At 40.4% G+C, this 23,848-nt stretch overlaps 1 protein-coding gene and 1 non-coding gene across 3 annotated transcripts in view; both read left to right on the forward strand.

The window, feature by feature from the left end:
• Positions 1–3,142: 3,142 nt before the first annotated feature.
• The window catches only part of GTF2A1 (general transcription factor IIA subunit 1), a 43,363-nt gene continuing 22,657 nt past the window's right edge, over positions 3,143–23,848 (forward strand). For both annotated transcript variants that reach the window (XM_055436058.2, XM_055436060.2), the window contains exons 1-4: positions 3,143–3,634; positions 7,606–7,707; positions 17,292–17,496; positions 19,448–19,512. In XM_055436058.2, coding sequence (XP_055292033.1) covers positions 3,605–3,634; positions 7,606–7,707; positions 17,292–17,496; positions 19,448–19,512 — 402 coding nt within the window. In that variant the 5' untranslated portion in view covers positions 3,143–3,604. The remainder of the gene's footprint in view (positions 3,635–7,605; positions 7,708–17,291; positions 17,497–19,447; positions 19,513–23,848) is intronic.
• Positions 18,422–18,565, forward strand: LOC129563642 (small nucleolar RNA SNORA79). The gene has a single exon (XR_008687385.1). It is a non-coding gene; the product is annotated as a small nucleolar RNA SNORA79 (small nucleolar RNA).

The following is a 23,848-nucleotide window of genomic DNA, read 5'->3' on the forward strand; positions in this document are numbered from 1 at the left end:
GTTCATGGTATATTAAAATTTAGGTATTGAGTTTTTTCTTTTCTTTCTTTCTTCGACAGCTACTCAGTGTTAGGCAGATATTAATATTAAAAGAAATAAATAACTTTTTATTCTCTAACATAAAATATTTTGAAGTTAAAAAAGATTCATTTAGAGGCAAGAGAGCACTACTAGGTTACCATCTAAGTATATGACTGCTATAAAGTATGAATTCACAAACTGAAAATCCAATATGTTTCATATATGGTATAAGGAGATGATAAAATTAGAAAAGTTATTTAAGTTTTCATGTATAAAGAAAAAGTTTAGATAAAAACAACTGAAATATGATGGTAACCCCAGTCTTAATGGGAGGTTTTCTGTTCATAAATTTTCAGTTTTGTGAAGTTGAGAGCTGTGACCTCCAAATTACTCAGACTACCATTTTCGTGCAAGATCAGAAAACGTCTTTTTCAGAATTAAACTTGCTGACATATACATATTGTGATTGAAGGCAATATTATAGCTAAATGAGTATTGGAAAACAATTAATTGGAATGGAATCCATGATGGTTTCTTAGATGCTAGTCACGAGGAGAGGAGCAGTGGTGACAGTAGGTGTGCCGTGCTCAGTTGCCTACCACTCTGTGCAAAGTCATGGACTACAGCCCACCAGGCTCCTCTGTCTGTGGAACTCTTCAGGAAAGAATGCTGGAGTGGGTTGCCATGACCTTCTCCAGGGGATCGTCCCAACCCAGGGACAAAACCGGCATCTCCTGCATTGGCAGGGGGATTCTTTACCACTGAGACACTTGGATAAATATGAATCAAGGTATTATTGTAATGTAGAGTATGTAAAAGGAGGTTGATGCAGAGCCTCCAGGGAATCTGAAGGTCTTAAATGGAGGCCTGGACTCAGTTTTCTGCCTTTTTAATCCAATCACTGTATTCTATTATTTTACAGGTCAGATCCAGTCAGAAAACAACTGTCATCAATTCCTTTAAGGAATAATTCTGTGGCAAATAAATCTCATAAATTCTTCCCCATGCCCTATCTGTAATGATCTTAATTTTAACTGCAGAGCATTTATCATTCAAGAACATGAAGCGATAAAGAAATGAGGTGATAAGTGAGGGATTCCACAGGCAAACAGCAGTGTTATATAAGGTACCAGCAAGTCTTCTTAAAATAGAAATGGAAAGTATTGGTTAGTATTAACTTTTCCGGCTAAAGGTCACCTGACATTTAAATGAACTACAAATGATGACAGAATCTTAATTTTATATAATGTATAAAGAACACTAAAGGCAATCAACCCTGAATATTCATCGGAAGGACTGACACTGAAGCTGAAGCTCCAACGCTTTGGCCACCTGATGTGAAGAGCCAATTCACTGTAAAAGCCCCTGATGCTGGGAGAGATGTAAGGCAGTAGAAGGGGATGACATCGCGGACTCAATGGACATGAGTTTGAGCAAGCTCCGGGAGATGAAAGATGTGCCGCAATCCATGGGGTTGCAAAGAGTCAGACACAGTTGAGCGGCTGAACAACATAAAGAACACTATCATTTTCTGTGATTTATTTTTTTCTTTTGATGCTCCGAAACAAGCAACTCTGCAGGGAACTGAGAAGCAAGTGTTGTTCCTTCAATATGGCCTTAGAGACTATATAACTTTGATATTTTGTTTTGCTTTGCCTTTTGAGGATAAACTTTCTCATTTGTCCAGACTACATTCCATGTCTCTGGAAATTCCCTATGGACAAAAAAAATTAGCTACTGTTAAGTTCTACCTTTTAAAACATAGAACATTCTCCGTTGTGTGAAATGCTGCTACAAAGGCGGGTGATTAGCTTCCGCAGAGTAGGTCAAATGTCTATTGAGCTGCACCCCAAGACAAGAACATTTTCTGCCCACTCTTTAGCAGCAACTGCTGCTGCTGCTGCTAAGTCACGTCAGTCGTGTCCGACTCTGTGTGACCCCATAGACGGAAGCCCACCAGGCTCCCGCGTCCCTGGGATTCTCCAGGCAAGAACACTGGAGTGGGTTGCCATTTCCTTCTCAGGCCCTATCAATTAGTGGGGGTCAGAGGCCCGGTATTTCAGATGTTAATATGCCCTGGCCACGTGGAGTCACTGAACTGGGGCAACATTTTTAAAAACCGGGGAGACTTCTGCAGTCATTATCCCGGTGATCCGTTTCGGCTTGGAGAGGGAGGGGGTGGCTTTTTCCACTGCCTTGAGAAGTCGTTAACAGTACGTGGGATAGTAGAGCCCGGACCTTTGGGAAACTTGAAACCCAGAGGCTTCTTGGATGTACCGGCGGAGACAACTCATCTGTCTTTGATTCTGGAATGTGTTAAGGGCGGGGCGGGGGGGGAGGCTGGTGGCAAATCAGCTTTCATCCCTTTTAGGAACTCGGTACAATTCTGAAAGCTAAAGACCCAGGCCAGGAGAGAGGTGCCCGCGCCTCAGAACGTGGTATCTGAGCTGAGCTCCTCTTCAGAGATGACTCCGCATTTGAACCTCTGCCCACGGTCCTGGCGCGCGCGGGCGGCGGGGTGGGGCACGTGACCGGCTCTCGTCCGCGGCCACGCCTAGCGGGGCGACCGCCACTGCCCCTTCCACGTCTTCGGGCCCCTCCGGCGCCGGACGGCGTATAGACGCCCCTCAGGAGGCGGTCCCCCCGCTAGCTCTGGACTCCAGGGTTACCAGCACTCACGCCTTTTCTCCGGCAACGGTCAGGGAGCCCTTATATCCCGAAGCCGGAGAAAGAAATGGCAACCCACTCCAGTATTCTTGCCCGGAAAATTCCCACAGACTGAGGCGCCTGGCGGGCTTACAGCCCACCTGGTCGCAAAGATGCGGACACGACTGAACCACCCCACTTCACTATCCCGAGGCAGTTGCCCGAGACTTCCGCCTGGGTGCCGACCACGTGATCACGCGAGACTTGGGGAGGCGGCGGGCCGACTTCACAACTTTCAGTCGGCCCCGCCCCCTCACGACGCCCTCCACAGGGCTCGACGACGCGGCCTGCGGCGGCCTCCGCCCCGGCGCGCCTGCGCACGCGGCTCTCGCGGTGTTCTCGCGCTCGGCCCCGCCCACCGCTGCCCCCGCCCTTTCCGCCCCTCCCTCCGCCCCTCCGCCCTGTCTCTCGGCAGCGGCGGCGGCGGCGGCGGCTCGCGCAGCTCGTTGGCTCGCTATATAAAGGGGAGAAGCGGGCGGACCGGACGGCTGGAGCTGCAGCCGGTGGCGGCGGCGGCGCGGGGAGCGGCGACCGGCGGTGGTTTCCCTCCTTGGCGCGGGGGTGGGGAGCGGGCAACGCCCCCGGGACCCCTGACGGGTCGTGGCCTTTTTTCTTTTTTTTTTTTAACAGGGCGATTCTCGAGTTTTTTTCGCTCCGGGAGGACTCCCCCTCCCGCCGTCCTCCCCTGCCTCCTCTCGCCGCTCCCCTCTCCTCCGTCAGGATCCGATTTTGTCTGAAAGATTTTCCCCTCAGTTTTGCGGTGGCTTGGGTCGCCCTCGAGTGTTCTTTTTTTTTTTTTCCTCTCTCTTTTTCGTTTTGTTTTCGTCTTGTTTCCTCGGGGTGGCCCCCCCCACTCTTGTTTGTGTTGTGTGTGGAAATGGCGAACTCGGCAAATACAAACACCGTGGTAAGGACGTGGTTCGGTGGCCGGCGGGGGCTTCGTTCAGGCGGCGAGCAACGGCCGGACCGGGCGGGGGCGGGGACGGCGGCGGCTCCCCGGCCTCGCCTCGCCTCCGCCGCCCGCGCGCGGCCGCCGCTTCCCGCCTCGGGCGGCGCGGGCCGGGGCGGCGGGGCGCGGGGCCGGCGGGGGGCGGGCGCCGCGGGGCGCGGCGGGGGCGCCGGCGGCGGGGCGGGCGGGGCGCCGGCCGGGCCTGGGGCCGCCGCGGGGCGGTGGGGCCGGGCGAGCGCGCGGTCCCGGCCCCGGGCCCCCCGGCCGCCAGGCGGGCAGGGCAGGAGGGCAGCCGCCGCTTCCCTGCCGCCGCCCTCGCCCGCCCGCCCCGAGCCGGCAGGAGAAGGGGCTCCCCGCGAGCCGCCTCGGAAAAAAAGACCGGCGTCTGGGGGAGCCGGGCGAATCCCCCTCCAGACCCACCGCGGTCCTCTGTTAACGCGGCGGAAGGCCAATGGCTGCTCTGGGGGTTACTCTGAGGTGTTCTGGCGGTTCTGCTTAGGGAGCCTTCACTGGGGCTATTTTATGTATTATTTAAAAAAAAAAAAAAAGACGAAGGTTGAAAAGCACTTCTCTCGGTTCCTTCCGAATCGGTAAAATGGCGAAGGGGAAGCAACCCCCCCCCCCCCAACGTCGTATATACCTCCTAGCAAAAGCACCAAAACAAAACAAAGCCTCCAGTGGTCCAAAGTGCCCCGCTTTCGCCTTGAAATCTGCTACTTCCCACCGTTGGTCCCTTTTTTTTTTTCTTTTTTCCTTACGTGCAATCACGTAGGTTTGCAAAAAGCAGTCACATAAATAACCTTGTCTGTCAGTCACCAACGCAGTGTGATCACGAGTCCACCTCCACTCTCTTTTATTTTTATTTTGACAATAAAACACGTTTCTGCCCGGTCCCAAACGCAGACCAGCCCCGCGGCAGCCCGGCCCCGTACCGTTGACGACTCGGGTCGATCCATCATGGCTGCGGCCGCTTACCCTGCTTTTCAGTCCCTGAGCCTTGTGGTCCTCCTCCCTTTGGCTGCCCTGTTTATATAGAGCCATTGCCGCTCTCTAATATAGACTCTGCCAGGATGGGAAGGTGCTTTTCAGGCCTACGTCACCGCCTCTCCATTTAAACACCAGATCCGGCTTTAAATAGTGAGAGCTGCTGAGAGCGGGGCTGGGAGGTGCGTGCTCCCGAGGCGAGAGGCAGGCGCGTGCAGAGCTCACTTATTTCTAGGTCTTTTTCTGTCTGCTGTAATTTCGTGCCCAGTCGGGGCGGCCTTGGCAGCCGCAAGTTTTTGTTTGGACGCAGCAGCTGGGATTTGCCGGTCTTTGTTAGGGGAGAATAGACTTGCCCTCTCTTCTTTTTATTTTTGTTTTTAAAAGCAATTTTAAGCTCAGATGTCTAATCGTTTCTGTATTTAAGAAGGTACATGCATTATTGTCAGTTTCTTTTTTTTTTTAAGCTTTATTAACTGTAGAGAGTTTGATTTTGGTAGTATTTTGTTCACCGAACGTTCAGGACATGTTAGAAATACAGCTTCTAATATTTCATCATGTTTTCCTTTAATAAATGTTTGAGACACACAGCTTTTCAAAGAAATAGAAAAGTGCCTAAACCTTCGACGTAGTGCCTTACGTCTACAGTACATTAATTGTTAGGGGAATTGTGAGTAATGTGAAGAGGCTTAGTGCAAACTGGATATAAAAAATTAAAGTTCTAAGTAGACTGTTTTTGCTGCATTGGATGTTTATATGGTATCCAGTGTAGAAATTAATCCAATTTATTTTCCAGTACTGTACTAGGAACTAACACTTTTGTAAGAAATTCTTTGTTACTTAATGACACTAATGGCCTTTAATTTACGAGTTTGGAATATCTGCTGTTTGAAAACCAGGACAAACCTCAATTACTGTGTATTCCATAAAAGGCAAAAACTGGTTCAAGTAAAGTTTAGCATTTTGAATAATAATTTGTAAATTGCTTTTTTCAAATGCTGCCTATGTACTCGCATACTCTGAGACAACAGTTTAGCTGTTGAACAATTTAAAATTATTCTATGTGTACTTAATGATGAATACACATTTCCCTTTAACTGTAGTGTATAGGAATCCATTAAGTGGTCAGGTTGAGGGTTAATTAAAGCAGAAAAACAGAATCTTAAAGCAGGATTGTTTCATTAACTAGGGAGTACCAGAAGAAAGCACATTGTACCAATAAATGTGCAGATACCCAAGCAGAATAGTTTTAGGGATGACTAATTTCAGAAACATTATAACAATTATTTTGCTGGAAAATTAATTTATGTCATCAATATGAGATTTATACTACCAATTTAAAATTACTCTGAATCTTTATAATGCCTTGAATCATTGGTTAAAAAACTTTACAAATGTATTTTTGTAATTTAGTACTTGAATCACTATAGATAAAGTAATGTCCATAGTCAGACTTTCCTTGTTTATAGAATCAGAGAGACATTTTAAGGAGATACTGTAAAGATGGCAGAAGTCACTCGAATAATTTTAGTTCACAGAAGCAGATTTGGCAAAATAAAAAGAAAGTGAATAAGTGGAACAGCAAAGGTGAGAACTCAACTATATTGTTTTTCTGTTACATTGAAAGGGAACAAATAGATTTTAATGGTTGAGGTAAGTTACATAGAGGAACACACTTGTATTTTTGTCTGGACAAGGACATATTAAGAGGTTTTCCCTGTGATAACACTATTGCTGATGGAGATGCTAATAAAACTTTTCTATTTGAGGTTTGCTTCTAAGAGCAAACCCTTGGTTTTATTGGGTAGCGGTAACTTTCACCTTAAGCAAGATATAAAGCGCAAATAATGACAAAGCATTAAAAGAAAAAGTCTGTTAATAGCTTTGTGTGATAATGGATAGAATTTATAACAAGGTAGTTCTGGTTTTACACTCTGACAGCAAACTTCCTTTTGTCCAACATGTTAAAAATAGGATATGGGTTGGGCAAATTGTTCTGTCTCTTACTTTTTGGTTTTTTAAAAATAGTTTATATACTTTTGAAGTGCTTTCACATCTATTCTCTTTTAATTTTTTGGCAACCTTCTAAACCGCCCCCCCCCCCCGCCGTAATGCCAACAATAATAGTTATAATAATAGGTTAAAAAATAAGTATCAAGGCTGCTCAGTATTCTCTTCCATAGCGTGATCTGGGCAGCTCTTTTGTTTTAGTCTCTCAGTCATGTCCTACTCTCTGCGACCCCATGAACCCACCAGGCTCCTCTCTCCATGGGATTTCCCAGACAAGAATACTGGAGTGGGTTGCCATTTCCTTCTCTGGGCCGTAGTAGGAGAGAAATCCTGGAAAAGAGATCATTGTGCCTTGTTCCTCTGAGACTGAGACCTGTTATTGTGGTTATAGGAAAAGCTTTATGGTATAATTTAAAGGTACAGACTGGGTAACAAAAGCTAAAATCAGGTGATTTTAAATTTGAATACTCATTAACTCTCAAATTACTGCCAGGCAAATAATCACAGGACATAAGACTCTCTAAAGTCTTAAGAGAGAGATGAGGTTAGGAGATATAATGGGTTAAACTAAGCAAGGGATAATAAGAACCAGACATAGCAACCTGTAATACTGTTTTGACTATAACAACATAGAAATTATAACTGAAAATTGTGTGGGCCTTCTATGTGTAATGATCTTCTGTGTTAAATATGAATTGTATTAAATAGTCATAAAACTTTTGTTAAAATATGCAGTCAAGTCATTCAATTTAACTAGGCAGATGATCTTTTTACAATGGCCATTCCTTTGAAGTTTCATCTTCTAAAATAAGTTTTAAAAAGTTAGAAAAATGACTGTTGTGTTAATTTGTTTTGAATTTGTGAAAGCATGTTACCTATTTTAATATGTGAAAAGCAGTCTTTTTCAACACTCTTAAAATTTTATTTTCCCTTTAAAGCCTAAATTATACAGATCTGTGATTGAAGATGTTATTAATGATGTGAGAGACATCTTTTTGGATGATGGAGTCGATGAACAAGTTCTGATGGAACTAAAAACTGTGAGTTTGCCTTTTTTTTTCTTTTTTAACACTCTTCATTCAGAAACTGTACTCCCATGATTTTTTCATATGATGACCATTTGATTTTGTTGCAGGAGGCGGTGTAGTTATGTGAAGGGTGCTAGTTTTGAATTCAGGTTCTACCATGAATTCTTCCTCTGACCTTAGGCAAACCACTTATAGTTCAGTTTCCATATATGTCAGATGAGAGTTCGTAGTACTTACCTTTTAGGTTTGTTTTGAGGGTTAAATGTAATAACTATCTGAAGTGTTTAGTTTAGCATAGTGCCTGGCAATCAGTTGAGTTCAGTTCAGTTGCTCAGTTGTCTCCAACTCTTTGCGACCCCATGAATCACAGCACGCCAGGCCTCCCTGTCCATCACCAACTCCCGGAGTTCACTCAAACTCATGTCCATCGAGTCGGTGATGCCATCCAACCATCTCACTCTCTGTCATTCCCTTCTCCTCCCGCCCCCAATCTTTCCCAGCATCAGAGTCTTTTCCAGTGAGTCAGCTCTTCGCATGAGGTGGCCAAAGTATTGGAGTTTCAGCTTTAGCATCAGTCCCTCCAGTGAACACCCAGGTGGCAATAGTATTAGTTAGTATTAGTGGGCAGTTTCATTTATGGTATAAGAACTGAACTGAACTTCATATCTACATTCCTGTAAGGTTTTCTTTTTTCTCCTTTTTTTTGTTGTCTCAATGTATGGATAGTCTAAAATGTGTATGTTGGAGAGATTGAGCAAGTGCTTGATGAATTTCACATTCTGGAGTCAGATTTTCTGTGTGTGCCAAGTATTTGGTTTATCGTATATCCTAGTTTGGGAACTCCTTTTCTGTCTCTTAGATTTATGTGTATTTAAGCAGAAAAATATAGATACTTTTATTTTATGTTTGTGTTTTCTTAGTGCTGTAATGACTCGTGAAATCCAGGAGTATTTTTACCTTACTGCTCAGAACCATGGTTCTCAAAGTATGGTCCATGAACTTTCCCACAGGCTCTTCCAAGGGGTCAATGAGGTGGAGCGATGTCCAGGTCTGAATAACCATAGTATGTCTCTCACATTTCCAGTAAAAGTTGTATTACATGAAAAAAGTGACTAGTTAAACTTGAAACTCAAATGAACAAGTGCTATTCCTTGAGATAACTGCTCCATATGCAGCAGAAGTGCATTATGCATGTTTCCTATTTTGATGCACTGACTGTTATTAAAAATATGCTTACTTTTAAGGTTGAGATAAGATCATTGTTGATATTAAGATATTCAATTGTTTGATATTCTATAGTGAGGTGCGTTAACATAGGCATATCTGCATACACTGAACTCACATTTTCAAATGACCAATGCATGATGTTGCAAAATCCCTTCAAATAAGAATATGAAAAGTTAATTAGTATGTGGTCTCACATAGTACATTGCAGCTAACCTTTAAGAAACCATTATGTAAAATACTTCTTCCTTTCCCAGCTACTTAGCTGTGGGAAGACAGATTTTCTTCCTATACGTCAATGAAAACAAAGTGAATGCAGAAGCAGATGAGACAATCTATTTTTCCTTTAAGGTGTTTCTCACTAAATTTTATTTGGAAGACATGGTTATTTTCATTGAAAGTATTTATGTTAACATAGTGGATACTTGTTACTTTTAAATAAGTAAAAGTTTTTTAAAAATCTTATTTAAAATTTTGTAAAAGCTCATTGAGGGACTTGCTTGGTGGTCCAGTGGCTAAGACTCCATGCTTTCAATGCAGGGGGCCGGGGTTTGATCCCTGGTTAGGGTATTAGGTCCCACATGCGGCAGCCAAGTGTTCGCATGTAGCAACTGAAGAGTGCACATTCAGCAGCAAGGACGGGGTATCTAGTGTGCAGCAACTAAGACCCAGTGGAGCCAAGGAAACAAATAATTTTTTTTAAAGCTCATTGAGGTCCTCATTAATTTGTGAAAATGATAAAGGAGCCTGAGACCAAGAAGTTTTAAAATTGCTGGATAGAGACTGGAAATTGAGCTCCTTTAGAGCTATGTATAAATAAGAAATCACAGTGAATGCTATGTAGCACTTGTTGTGGTCTTATTTATCCATTCAAAAGAGGTGTGGAGACTCCAGTTTAGCAACTTATGAATTTAAATAAAGCAAATCTCACGTATATTGTGATGAAATATATCTTAGGATATTGCAGCATCTGTAGGGTTTTCATTAAGAGTCTGCCCATGTGAGGAAGGGAAAATAACAGGTTTGAATGAGACGAGGAAACATTTATTTACCCTAGGAGAAATGTGATGGTTACTGCAAGTGAAGAGTAGGTATCTAAAAATATAAGTGAAGGAGTGCCAACTCTGAGATATGAGTTGGAAGAATAGCAATGGAAATTGCTCAGACATATAAAGTATCTCAGGGATATGAATAAGAAGAGTATAAACTTATTTTGATTCCTTAGTATTTTTTGGAATGAATATTTTACAAATTATGTTATAACCCTTAACGATGATTGTCGTAGTTCTGTGACCTTATGTAGAAGGTACAGAATTTTTAGGTGTAGAAAATTAGTCCCAAAGGCTTTAATTTACCCTTGGTCAAACTAGTGGTCAATCCAAGTTGTTATCTGCTCTAGCTTTTCACAGTCTGGGATTGATATTTCACTCCTGGTCCCAGTTAGAATCAAGGTGTTGTCTTCAAACAGAATGAACTGTCTTTGAGACCAAATAGTTCCACCTGTATTTTTAGTACATAGGATTTTATGTATATATGCACACATACTTGCAGATATGTGAACGTATATTATTAAAGTAATATATATATATATCTATGCTCTATAGGTTATGCACTGATTTTTTGTTTGTTTAATGCTTAGCTTTATATGACAAAAATTGCCTTATTTAATTTTGAATCCCCAGCCTCTGCCACAATGCTTGGTGTATGTGATTGGCATTCAGTAAATATTTAATTAAACAACTTAATAACAAATGTTGCTCCAGAATCTAACTGAAAAAAGTATTTTAATGTTTTTGTTGCTTTCTAAATGGGACACACTCTTCTATTCTGGGTTGTAGCTGAACTTAAATATAAAACTGTTAGACTGAAATGAGTTTGCTTTATTTTAATTCTCTGCACTAAATTTCTTCAGGATCTCATTAGAGTTTACAGAATGTGCCCTAGATTTAACAGTTTTGACAGCCAGCATTAACAAGTAAAATTTTCTGTGGTGATGCAAATGTTCTATAATCTTTGCTCTCCAGTATAGTAATCACTGGCCACATGTGACTGTTAAAGCACTTGAAATATGGTTAGTGGAACTGAAGAACTGAAGTTTATTTAATTACAATTAATTTCACTTTAAGTCATCACATATGGCTACTGTGTTGGATGGACCTCATAGGTTTGAATATTCTTGCTAATGAAAACTAACAGTGTTTCATATTCTATGGTTTATAAAGGACTTTGTCATTAGCTCTGTCCTCTTTCTCACACTTTTATGGTATTTGACAAACTTTTATCAAAAACTTTCATGCGGCTGTGAGGGATACAGTGGTGTATTAGATTGTAAGTTAAAATGAGTAATGAGAGTGCCTGTAATTTGAAGTTCAGCTAGATACTACAGGAAGGGACCTCCTACGTTAAAAAAATTCAACTTGATTCTTGAGGTTATTAACAGTATGGGTCTCCTTTAATGTATAAATTATAGGAGAGAGAAAAGACACATGAAATGTAGTGTTGACTTTCTTTCTTTTCTAGCTGAAGTGTAGTTGACCTGCAATACTATTAGTTCTGGTCTACAGCAGTGACTCAGGATTTCCATGCAGTTCAGAATGATCACTGCTTGATTTTCATGAAATCTGTATTTGACTGTAAATTGTGTTTTAGATTGGTGAATGACTGCAGGTGGGAATGACAGTCTAGAAATCTTCAAAGAAAATGAAAAAATTATCCTGATTTCTAAACTGTCAGACCCACCCCTGTCCAAGTACTGTGGGAGAGAGAAAACATGGACCCTTTTCTTAGCAGAACAAAGTGAGAAGAATTCCTCAGTTGGAAACAAATCTGAAGTAGTTAATCTTCCCCTCCATCTGTTTTCTCATCCTTGGCACTGCTGACATTTTGGACCTGTTAATTATTTGCTGTGGAAGGCTATTTATTGTTGGAATTTAGCAGCATAACTGATCTCTGCCCACTAGATGCCAGTAGCACTCCTTAGTTCTAACAACCAAAAGTATTTCCAGACATTGCCAGGTGTCCCCCAGGCATAAGGGGCAAAACCACCCTGATTGAGAACCACTATTCTAAATAATTCTCTAGTTCTATATAAATACCTGTTGAACAGTGATCTACTGTTCTACGTCTTTTGGCCTTGGGGAAAGCTCTGTTCCCCAACGTCATTTCTGCAGAGCCCTAAAATACATTTGTTTTATGTTTTGTCCAGAAGCTAGATGTTTCTGTGAGAGTAGGAGAATCCCTCAGAATTTCTAGCCCAGCATACTGCCAGGAAGCAGTAGCTCTGATCACATTTTATAGATCAAAAAATAAGACTCAGAGGGAATAAATAGCTGATCGTTTAGCCAGTGGTAGAGTCTTGAACCTAAGCCTTTTGTGTCCAGATAAGGAAGGCACCAAAGGTGTGACTAGACCTGCTCTGATAGCAGCAGCACAGTTTAAAGATTAGAAACTTGGACCAGGGCTGGACTCGGGTGAAGCAAATAAGGTCCTAGAGTCCAAAACTTAAATTTTATGTTTAAAGGACATTTGCTCTCAGGTTCCAGTCCATGTCTGGGAACACTGGAGTCAGAGTGCCTGGACTGTACTGTGGTTTTGCTTACTATTCGCTGGTGATCTTGGAAAAGATACCTAACTTCTTGTTCCTCAGGTTCTTTTTCTGTGAAAAGGGGATGATGATAATATCTATTTTAAAGAATTTTTGTGAAAAATGATTTGGTACACATAAAGTATTTAACAGGTGCACATTACGCTCAGTATTAGTCTACTAAATGTGATCCTTAAATGCATATCCAAATCATTTTGGGAACAGAAAATGAATTTTCTCTATGTCTAATTTCAGAGACCTGGCAGATTGCTGAAGAAGGACTGCCAGAAATAATAGCTATGCTGTTGGGGGAAAAAAGTACTATGAAAATGAGAAGAGAGTTCTTTATATTTTCTAAGCTAGCTGAATAAATAGCAAGCAATTCAATATTCTTGGTAGTCTTTAGGAGTATTAATATGATTATTGTTGCCACAAGAGTATTACATTATTTATAAAATATTTTGATAGATAAAATTATTTAAAAATGAAATTGGATAGAAACAGAAAACATTCAACTAATTTGAACTTTTTGTGATATTATAAGCTTAATGCTAAATATTTGTATGGTATTATTTTTCGCAGTACCCAAAACAGTATCTGATACTTAGTAAATATGTATTCTCAGTGACCTGGTACTCCAATATCCTCTTCCTTTGCTCCCCCCAAAAGCAGCTGAAATTGCGTACTTCTGTGTTTGCTTGTCATGACTAGTGGGCATCTTTGGCATATAATAAGCTAGAGGAATGTTGTTATTTCCTGTACACTTCCTGTGGTTCAGTTCAGATCAGTCGCTCAGTCGTGTCCGACTCTTTGCGACCCCATGAATCATAGCACGCCAGGCCTCCCTGTCCATCACCAACTCCCGGAGTTCACTCAAACTCATGTCCATCGAGTCGGTGATGCCATCCAGCCATCTCATTCTCTGTCGTCCCCTTCTCCCGCCCCCGATCCCTCCCAGCATCACAGTCTTTTCCAGTGAGTCACCTCTTCGCATGAGGTGACCAAAGTATTGGAGTTTCAGCTTCAGCATCAGTCCTTCCAATGAACACCCAGGATTGATCTCCTTTAGAATGGACTGGTTGGATCTCCTTGCAGTCCAAGGGACTCTCAAGAGTCTTCTCCAGCACCACAGTTCAAAAGCATCAATTCTTCGGTGCTCAGCTTTCTTCACAGTCCAACTCTCACATCCATACATGACCACGGGAAAAACCATAGCCTTGACTAGACGGACCTTGGTTGGCAAAGTAATGTCTCTGCTTTTTAATATGCTGTCTAGGTTGGTCATAACTTTCCTTCCAAGGAGTAAGCGTCTTTTAATTTCATGGCTGCAATAAAAATCCGCAGTAATTTTGGAGCCCAAAAAAATAAAGTCTGACACTGTTTCCACTGTTTCCCCATCTATTTTCCATGAAGTGATGGGACCAGATGCCATGATCTTTGTTTTCTGAATGTTGAGCTTCAAGCAAACTTTTTCACTCTCCTCTTTCACTTTCATCAAGAGGCTTTTGAGTTCCTCTTCACTTTCTGCTATAAGGGTGGTGTCATCTCCATATCTGAGGTTATTGATATTTCTCCCGGCAATCTTGATTCCAGCTTGTGCTTCTTCCAGCCCAGCGTTCCTCCTGATGTACTCTGCATATAAGTTAAATAAGCAGGGTGACAGTATACAACTTTGACGTACTCCTTTTCCTATTTGGAACCAGTCTGTTGTTCCATGTCCAGTTCTAACTGTTGCTTCCTGACCTGCAACAGGTTTCTCAAGAGGCAGGTCAGGTGGTCTGGGATTCCCATCTCTTTCAGAATTTTCCACAGTTTATTGTGATCCACACAGTCAAAGGCTTTGGCATAGTCAATGAAGCAGAAATAGATGTTTTTCTGGAACTCTCTTGCTTTCTCCATGATCCTGTGGTTCGGTTCAGTTCAGTCGCTCAGTTGTCCGACTCTTTGCGACCCCATGAATCACAGCACGCCAGGCCTCCCTGTCCATCACCAACTCCCGGAGTTCACTCAAACTCATGTCCATCAAGTCGGTGATGCCATCCAGCCATCTCATTCTCTGTCATCCCCTTCTCCTCCTGCCCCCAATCCTTCCCAGCATCAGAGTCTTTTCCAGTGAGTCAGCTCATTGCATGAGGTGGCCAAAGTATTGGAGTTTCAACTTTAGCATCAGTCCTTCCAATGTACATCCAGGATTGATCTCCTTTAGAATGGACTGGTTGGATCTCCTTGCAGTCCAAGGGACTCTCAAGAGTCTTCTCCAGCACCACAGTTCGAAAGCATCAATTCTTCAGCGATCAGCTTTCTTCACAGTCCAACTCTCACATCCATACATGACCACTGCTGTAAATAAAGTGTTATTCTGCCTAAAATGTCAGTCACATCTTTATTGAGAAACTACCTTAAAAAACAATAGTTTTTCATTATCTTCTTTGAAATTAATATTAAATTTATGTTAAGTTCTTAGTCATTTTGTTAGGTGAATAAGACATAGTCTTTGCCCTGAGGGAGTTCATAGTTTAATAGAGAAGGAAGATTTAGTGCAAAAAGTGTTATCAATAGAGATCTCTCTAAGGTATAGAAGTAGTGATTTTTTTTCCCAACTGTGACTTTGCCTTTGCATTCTTCAGGGAATTGTGTGCCAGTCATAAAGCAGTAGTTTACAAAGGTTTAGATATGAGATATGTATGCTATATTCAGGGAGCTGCAGGTAGTTTGAAAAATAAGAGTGCAAGTTATAGTAGTTGGAGAAGTTAACGTAATAACTGCTTGAAGAAGCAGCATCTTTAGAATGAGAAGGATTCTGTGGCGTGCTAGTTAAAAGGCAGAGTTTTGGACTTCTGCTTCAGAGAATCTCACTTGATAGTGGTACAGTCTAACATTTAAAAAGAAAAATTTGCATTTACCAAAAAAAAACCCCACTCTAAATTAATAATTAAAAATGCATTAATGGGTTGTAGTCTGCAGTTTTTAAAGTATTGGTTTATACTTTAAAGCAGCAGCTTTTCATTTAGTGTACATAATAACCTGGACAGGTTGGTTGAACAGATTCCTGGCTCTACCTTCAGACTTGCTGATTTGATGGGGGGCGAGTGTGGGGTGGGTGCGAGAGGTGGCGCTTAGAATTGGTATGTCTTAACAAGTTCCCAGGTGATACTGATGCTGTTGGCCTGGGACCACTGATTTATGGAGGATAAATTGGAAGGACAAGTTTGCACTAAAATGTTGGGTCTCTAAGGACAAGGATTTTTGTCATATTTGTTCACTCTGTTCTCAGTGCCACTAACAGTGTAGCATATGAGAGATACCCAGTAATTATGTGTAGAATGTATGATTTGAAGCAGGGAACTCAGCTTATCATTAACACTTTGCAGTAATACTGATGGGAGGAAAGGACTTGAACTGGGACCATAATAGTAGGGATAGATTGGAATAATGCTTTGGAAGGGAAATCAACAGTGATAATAGGGTGTCAAGGTAGATTCTGACTCACAGATCATTCACTTGGAAGGATAGATGAGAAGTGGTAAAGAGCACTTAGCACATAATGTGTATTCATTAATACTTGCCTTTATCATGGAAACTTCATTGAAGTGAGGGGTCAGGATTACAGTGGGGAGACCAATTGGAGGTGTTAAAACTGAAGCTTTAAATTTAGAAAATTATGGTAAAGACTTGTATCTTAAAACATTAGTTAATAATACTTTTTTTCAACCTTGATTTTGGCCTACAAGAAGCAAGGTTGTGTGTTAGAGCAGAAAAAAGAAGTGTCGACAGTTTGGGTGATAGACTTGTTTGGGAAGCTTACTATATAGCCTTACTGCATAATACATTTAGAGTGTATCTTATACACTGTATAGTGTATTTTATTCAATGTCTAAGCCTATTTTGTATTTTGAAGCTTCACATGAGTTAGACAATATCGGAAGAGCAGATCCTAGAGGAGAAAACAAAGTATCCATAGAGTCTTGTGTACAAAATGACAGGATTAAATTTGATGTGTATGTTTAAGGAATGGTTTGCAACTTTCTTCGGCAATTTTTTATAAGTGCTCTATAGATTGAACATTGAACCTTGTAGAGAGGAAATGTGTTTGAAAGAAGGATGAAATAGTTGTAAATAGTTTCTTTTTTGCTCACTTTTTTTTTCTTTTTCCTTCATCACAGAAACTGTCCTAGGGTAAGATGAGAAAATAGAAGTGGTTAAGCAAAAAAGGATTGTCAATCCTTGTCATAATGAAAGAGGGAAGGGAAATTCAAGAAGTGTGGAGGTTTGAGAATACCTTTGAAAGTGCATTAAGAATTCTTCCTTTCTGTAGGATTGGACAGATAGAAAAGTGGATTTTTCTAACTTGAGAACTGCCTTTAGTGTTTCTCATAGTTCAAGGAAAGATGGATTTGTGTTTTACATGTTATTTAAAAGTTAGGAAAGAAAGATTTCTATAAAATAGATAATGATTTGATATTAAAAAGGATGATTTTTGATTGCTGAAAAATTGTTTATATGAAACTGGTAAATAAGGAATTACTATACAAAGTTTGTTGAAGATATAGAAAGAATTCTTCAGTAGCAAAATGAGTAGCAAAAATAGCAAAAATGAGGTTTGATGCTTTAGAAATTGGTTTTCATAGTTGTATACACTTGGGTCAGAATTAGAGATTTGCAGGTTTTGTGGTTTTATCAGTTTTGAAAGTGGAAGAATTTTATAAACAGACTAATAAAGTATGTTTTATCCACATGTCCAGATCTTCCCTGACTCTTACTCAGAAATCTTTAATGTTCTTTGCCTCAGTTATGGGAGAATAAACTAATGCAGTCTAGGGCGGTAGATGGATTTCATTCAGAAGAGCAGCAGCTTTTATTGCAAGTTCAACAGCAACATCAGCCCCAGCAGCAGCAGCATCATCACCATCACCACCATCAGCAAGCTCAGCCTCAGCAGACAGTACCTCAGCAAGCGCAGGCCCAGCAGGTCCTCATTCCTGCGTCACAGCAAGGTGAGACTGGATAATCCTACGACAGCTTGGAAGTGAAAACTGTCATTTTCAAAGAAGAGAAATACTCTGCATGTCTCCTTTCTGTTGGCTGAGGGGTTGTATCTGTGTGTGTCTGTATATATGATGTGGGTCCTATTTGTGTAATAATGAAGAGTAATTCACTAACAGATGCCTAAAATGATATTTAGATAAGTATATTAATACTTTGAGAAGGCTACACAGTGGTGAATTTTCTAAAATAAGTCAGACCTATAAGTTTATTTATTAAGAGTTTCATTATTATAGTAGAATCATTATCTTTATGAAACTGATTTGTTCCTTCAAAGATATTTCACTTTAGTTTTTATTAATAAACACTGGAGGATTTTTGTTACACTATAGTTTGGCAGTATGAAATTCAAATTGCCATTTATGAGAATTTACTAGATTATATTTCCTTTAAGTTAAGAGTGGATATATGACATCTTATATGATTTTACGTGGTTTATAGACAAGAAAAAACAAGTCTTTATAGACTGTGTCCATAGTGTTTTTGTACTGTGCGAGTCATTTTAAAGATTTTGTTTCATTGAAGCCTCTTAAAGGCTTTGTGAAATAGCCCTTAAAAATCACAAGTGAGGAAAACCTGGGCCCTGAAAAGTCTTAGAAGCTTTATCCTCTACATGGAGTATTTTCTGTCATGACAAAACAGTTCAGTTGTAAAACTTTCTGGTCATTCAAGTTACGTAAATCAGAGAGGAGAATGAAGGTAAGATGACAGCTTCATTTTAAGGTAACTGTTTTATTCACTTGCCTCACCTGAGAGTTTGTATGAGACTGAAAACTGATATTGATGCATATTAGAAATGTTTATTTTACTGTTTGTATCAAATATTGATTTTATTCTATACCTTATACTAAGTAACTTTGTCCTTTTAATTTTTTTTGATGACCGTTCCTCCTATTGCCTTCAGGTCTGGCACTAGGATTTTAGGTCATCATAAATTAAAATTTGATTTTCTTCACTCAGAGAATATTAGGATAATGGAATTATCTGTTTATTCTCTGAAATTTGCGGAATCAAACACCCAGTTCCTTTTATATCAGCATAAGTGTTCAACACCTAGTTCCTTTTATATCAGCATAAGTGTTATTGCCATTATTTATGCGTTGCGTTATTTTTAAGCTGAAGAAAATAAGATTCTGGAAACTGTCCGATTGGGAGGAAAAGATTTTTAAAAGCTAAATTACAACTTTTTGAGTTCATTCTGAATGAGTTAATAACACATTCAGCAGTAATATATTAGTAATATGGTTAATGCTGAGTTGGCAAGACAGTATTAAATTTTCCAGTTTAAGAATGTACAGAGGGCTTCCCTTGTGGCTCAATGGTAAAAAATCCTCCTGCCAATGCGGGAGCCACGGGTTCAATCCCTGCTCCAGGAAGATCCACCACACGTGGCAGAGCACTGAAGCCCGTGCGCCATGACTGTTGAGCCTCTGCTTTAGAGCCTGGGAGCCGCAGATACTTAGGCCCGCACCCCCTAGAGCCCATGCTCCATAACAGGAAAAGCCACCACAATGAGAGCCTGTGTCCTGCCGCTAGAGAGCAACCTCTGCTCACCACAACTGGAGAAAAGTCTGCGAAGCAGCAAAGACCCAGCATAGCCAAAAATAAAGATATATTTCTGTGCATTTAAAAAAAAAAAAATTTATGTTTAGGTGTTAGGTATCTCATTGCTTTGTGTTTCCAAGGTCCCTTGTATTCTTAGGTATTTGTTAACTCAAATCTTCTAAATTGTGGTTTACAGTAGAAGGAGGGTATATCACGGCTGTTATTTACCATAGAAGTTTATAACATTCTGAGATAGAAAGTGTTTGGACAGCATGAAAAAAAATTTCAGTATGGTATTGCCTTCTTATGAAATAGCCTCATCATCCGTTGTCTTTATATGTGCTTATGTTTTTATAGCTGCAGCACCACAAGTTATTGTTCCTGATTCTAAGCTGATACAACATATGAATGCATCAAACATGGTAAGACTCGGAACACAGTTCTTTGTTTGGCTCTATTTATTCTAGTCCAGGTTGTGATTATGCTTGAGTGTGTCGTGTATTAACATCTTGAAGTTTTATTCAAGACTTGAGCAAATTACCTGTTTTGCTTGGTTTCCTAAGTATTAGATTTAACAGCAAATCTAAAGTTTAGCTTGATACTTAAAACAATTAAGGTTCATAAAATTACATAACTTTCTGTTGAAAATAACAAAAGGATGATGCTTTGTGGGAGCTATTTTTGAAAATAGGTTTAAGGCACCTACCAAACATTATGCCAAGTATAGTTATGTTTCAGAAGATCTATTAACTGAGATTAGAAATGCTAAGAATTATAAATTTTTTTAAATGAAAATAAACTGTTTGAACTTGTTCACGAGACTCAGAAGATTTCTTAAACTTTCTGGCAGGCTGCGGTTACAGGACATCAAGAGAAAAGGCTCAGCTTTGTCAACAATCTGTTAGATATCTGGGCCTAATTATATCAGAAGGGACTAGGGCCATAGGCCCTGAGAGAATTAAACCTATACTAAATCATCCCCTACCTATGACTTTAAGACAATCGAGAGGATTTTGGGGACTCACAGGCTACTATTGTATTTGGATTCCGGGTTATGGGGAACTTGCCTGGCCTTTTGGAGAAGGCACTGGCAATCCACTCCAGTACTCTTGCCTGGAAAATCCCATGGACGGAGGAGTCTACTAGGCTGCAGTCCATGGGGTTGCTAAGAGTCAGACACGACTGAGCGACTTCACTTTCCCTTTTCCCTTTCATGCATTGGAGAAAGAAATGGCAACCCACTCCAGTGTTCTTGCCTGGAGAATCCGAGGGACGGGGAAGCCTGGTGGGCTGCCGTCTATGGGATCGCACAGAGTCGGACACGACTGAAGCAACGCACTAGCAGTAGCAGCAGTATCTTTAAGATCAGACATTTACAAATTCTGCTCTGATTTAACCATAGCATCGCCTAGTAAGTTTTATTACAGTATATAAATTGCTATTTTAAAATACATTTTAACCACTTGAGTTTATTATACATAGACTTGATATTTCTAAGGGATAGCCACTGAACTTCATAAGTCCTCAAATTTTCACATTTCACTTAGCACATGAAGTGTATCCTATCGGATATAATATAGTATAACTATAAAACTGAAAGAAACATTAAAATTTGAATTACCATAGTTGTTCCAGCATTTTCTTGTAGATGGCTTTTCTTTTGTTTAAAATACACAGATTGTTAATGGTATCTCAGCTCTGGCACTCCATTTTTAAATTCAGCCAAATCTTTTTATTAGGTAAGAATCGTTATTTTAAATAAGATCTCTTAGTTTAGTGCTACCTATGAGATTTTCTTTTCTGATCCAATTTTTTTTTAAATAAAGAGACAAAAAATCAATTTCTATATTTTGTGAATGATGAGCAGTGAACCTGAAAACTGATTTGTGTTTTATAAGACTTACAGAAAGCAGCACTTACATACCAGACAAATGACTTCTATCTATTGATATATACCAGCCTTAACACATGAATAACTTTACAGAATTTTCCACTTCTGTATGCTAGAGACTGAAATTTTTAATTCACAAAAAATTGAGAATCTCTTGGGAAAGGTTGACGACAGAGAATGAGATGGCTGGATGGCATCACCGACTCTATGGACATGAGTTTGAGTGAACTCAGGAGTTGGTGATGGGCAGGGAGGCCTGGCGTGCTATGATTCATGGGGTCGCGTAGAGTCGGACACGACTGAGTGACTGAACTGAATGGTTGCCAGAGTCAGTTATTTTGGGTAAAAATCACAAAAGTCCACTGCTGTTGATTCTAACACATAGTTTTGTTATTTTTTAAAAAAATTTCAAGTTTCAGGCACCAAAATTTCTTTTTACTCTCCACCCTTAAAAATAAATCTCAGATTTTCCTGGTGGTCCAGTGGTTGGGAATTTGCCTGCCAGTACAGGGCACACGGGTTTGATCCCTGGTCCAGGATTTCCACATGCCACGGGGCAGTAGAGCCCACGAGCCACAACTGCTGAAGCCCACACACCCTAGAGCCTATGCTCTGCAGCAGGAGAAGCCACTGCAGTGAGAAGCCTGCACACTGCAACTAGATAGCCCCCACTCAGCAACTAGAGAAAGCCTGCATGCAGCAATGAAGAGCCAGTGCAGCCAAAAATAAAATTTTTTTTAAAAGTTCTAAACAAAAAAGTCTTACTGTAGGATCCATATTATAGTTGGTACTATTGAGGCTATTTCCTAGGGAGTGACTTGTATAACTATAAAACAGAAAGTTTGGCAGAATCACTTGTTGTAGGCCCATCAAATTTTGAAGAATCTTTAGTGTTATTGGAAAGAATTTTGAATTAAGATTGTCTTTAAAAGGACTCACAAAATTAATGGCCCATCTCTGATTAGTTATGTCTCCTTGATTCTAGAGAGCATGTGTAGTTAAACAGATCATAGGTCAGACTTCAATCAATAAAATGTGTTAACATTTATATATATTTCAGCATTTTACTTGTTTTCAGTTAGTGTTAGTTCCATGTGTTTCTCATGTTCTAAAATGTAATCAGTATAGGCTCTTACACATAAAAGTTTTTTGGATTTTTATGTTTTCATTACTATTCCTGATTCAAAGATATCCATTAAAAAGTTTGATTTTTAAAAAAAAATTCTAATAGCTCTTTGTGCATTGGAAACAAACATATTGAAGAGTTAGGGTATAATTTCATAAGATATGAAATACTGATAATGTATTTGGTAGAAGGCTATTTCAGGGAACTTACGAAACAGGACCTTATAATCAAACTCGTTTTGCAGGTTCTCTATGAAATTATTGCTCAAATGCATTATTCACGTTAGAGCCTTTTCACAAGATACAGAAGCGAACTTTCAGCAGACATACAAAAGATGGTTTGTGTGTGATGTATGTGTGTATGCTCAGTTGCTCAGTCATGTCTGGCTCTTTGTGACCCCATGGGCTATAGCCTGCCAGGCTCCTCTGTCCATGGAATGAATTCTCCATGCATAAAAATTATTGGAGTGGCTTCCTACTCCTGGGGATCTTCTCAACCCAGAAATTGAAGCCACATCTCTTGTGTCTCCTGCACTGGCAGGCAGATTCTTTAGCACTGCGCCACCTGAGAAGCCCATGTGTATGATACATCACAACAGATATTTATAGCAGCTTGAATGTGCAGGTGGTTATTGTGTCATGTATGCTATAAGGAAAATGGTAGGTCAGTTAGCTAGTAGAGTGAGATCTATTAATCTTATAAATTGTGAATTATAGGCACTCAACATTCCTAAATAAAATTTCTCAATACTGAGTGGTTTTTAGTATATTCCTTAAATTTAGATTTCCTTTCATTTGCTTATATAGACAAGATTTACTTAAATTTTTCATTTATTTAATAAACTGAAATGCAGAAGCTGCATTTTATAAAGAGAACCTGGCAAGCTGTGGCTGAATTTGGAGGATATAGTGGGAATTTCAGGCTTGAGACATAAAGATTACTTAGGGCTATGGACCTAACAGAAGCAGAAGATATTAAGAAGAGGTGGCAAGAATACACAGAAGAACTGTACAAAAAAGATCTTCACGACCAAGGTAGTCACAATAATGTAATCACTGACCTAGAGCCAGACATCTTGGAATGTGAAGTCAAATGGGCCTTAGAAAGCATCACTACGAACAAAGCTAGTGGAGGTGATGGAATTCCAGTTGAGCTATTTCAAGTCTTGAAAGATGATGCTGTGAAAGTGCTGCACTCAATATGCCAGCAGATTTGGAAAACGCAGCAGTGGCCACAGGACTGGAAGAGGTCAGTCTTCATTCCAATCCCAAAGAAAGGGAATGCCAAAGAATGCTCAAACTACCGCATAATTGCACTCATCTCACAGGCTAGTAAAGTCATGCTCAAAATTCTCCAAGCCAGGCTTCAGCAATATGTGAACCGTGAACTCCCAGATGTTCAAGCAGGTTTTAGAAAAGGCAGAGGCACCAGAGATCAAATTGCCAACATCCGCTGGATCATGGAGAAAGCAAGAGAGTTCCAGAAAAACATCTATTTCTGCTTCATTGACTATGCCAAAGCCTTTGACTGTGTGGATCACAATAAACTGTGGAACATTCTGAAAGAGATGGGAATACGAGACCAAATGACCTGCCTCTTGAGAAACCTGTATGCAGGTCAGGAAGCAACAGTCAGAACTGTACATGGAACAACAGGCTGGTTCCAAATAGGAAAAGGAGTGCGTCAAGGTTGTATATTGTCACCTTGCTTATTTAACTTATATGCAGAGAACATCATGAGG

This window comes from Moschus berezovskii, chromosome 9, assembly GCF_049115385.1.
Source record: "Moschus berezovskii isolate FMDL1 chromosome 9, NW_MosBer_1.0, whole genome shotgun sequence".
Taxonomy (NCBI): domain Eukaryota; kingdom Metazoa; phylum Chordata; class Mammalia; order Artiodactyla; family Moschidae; genus Moschus; species Moschus berezovskii.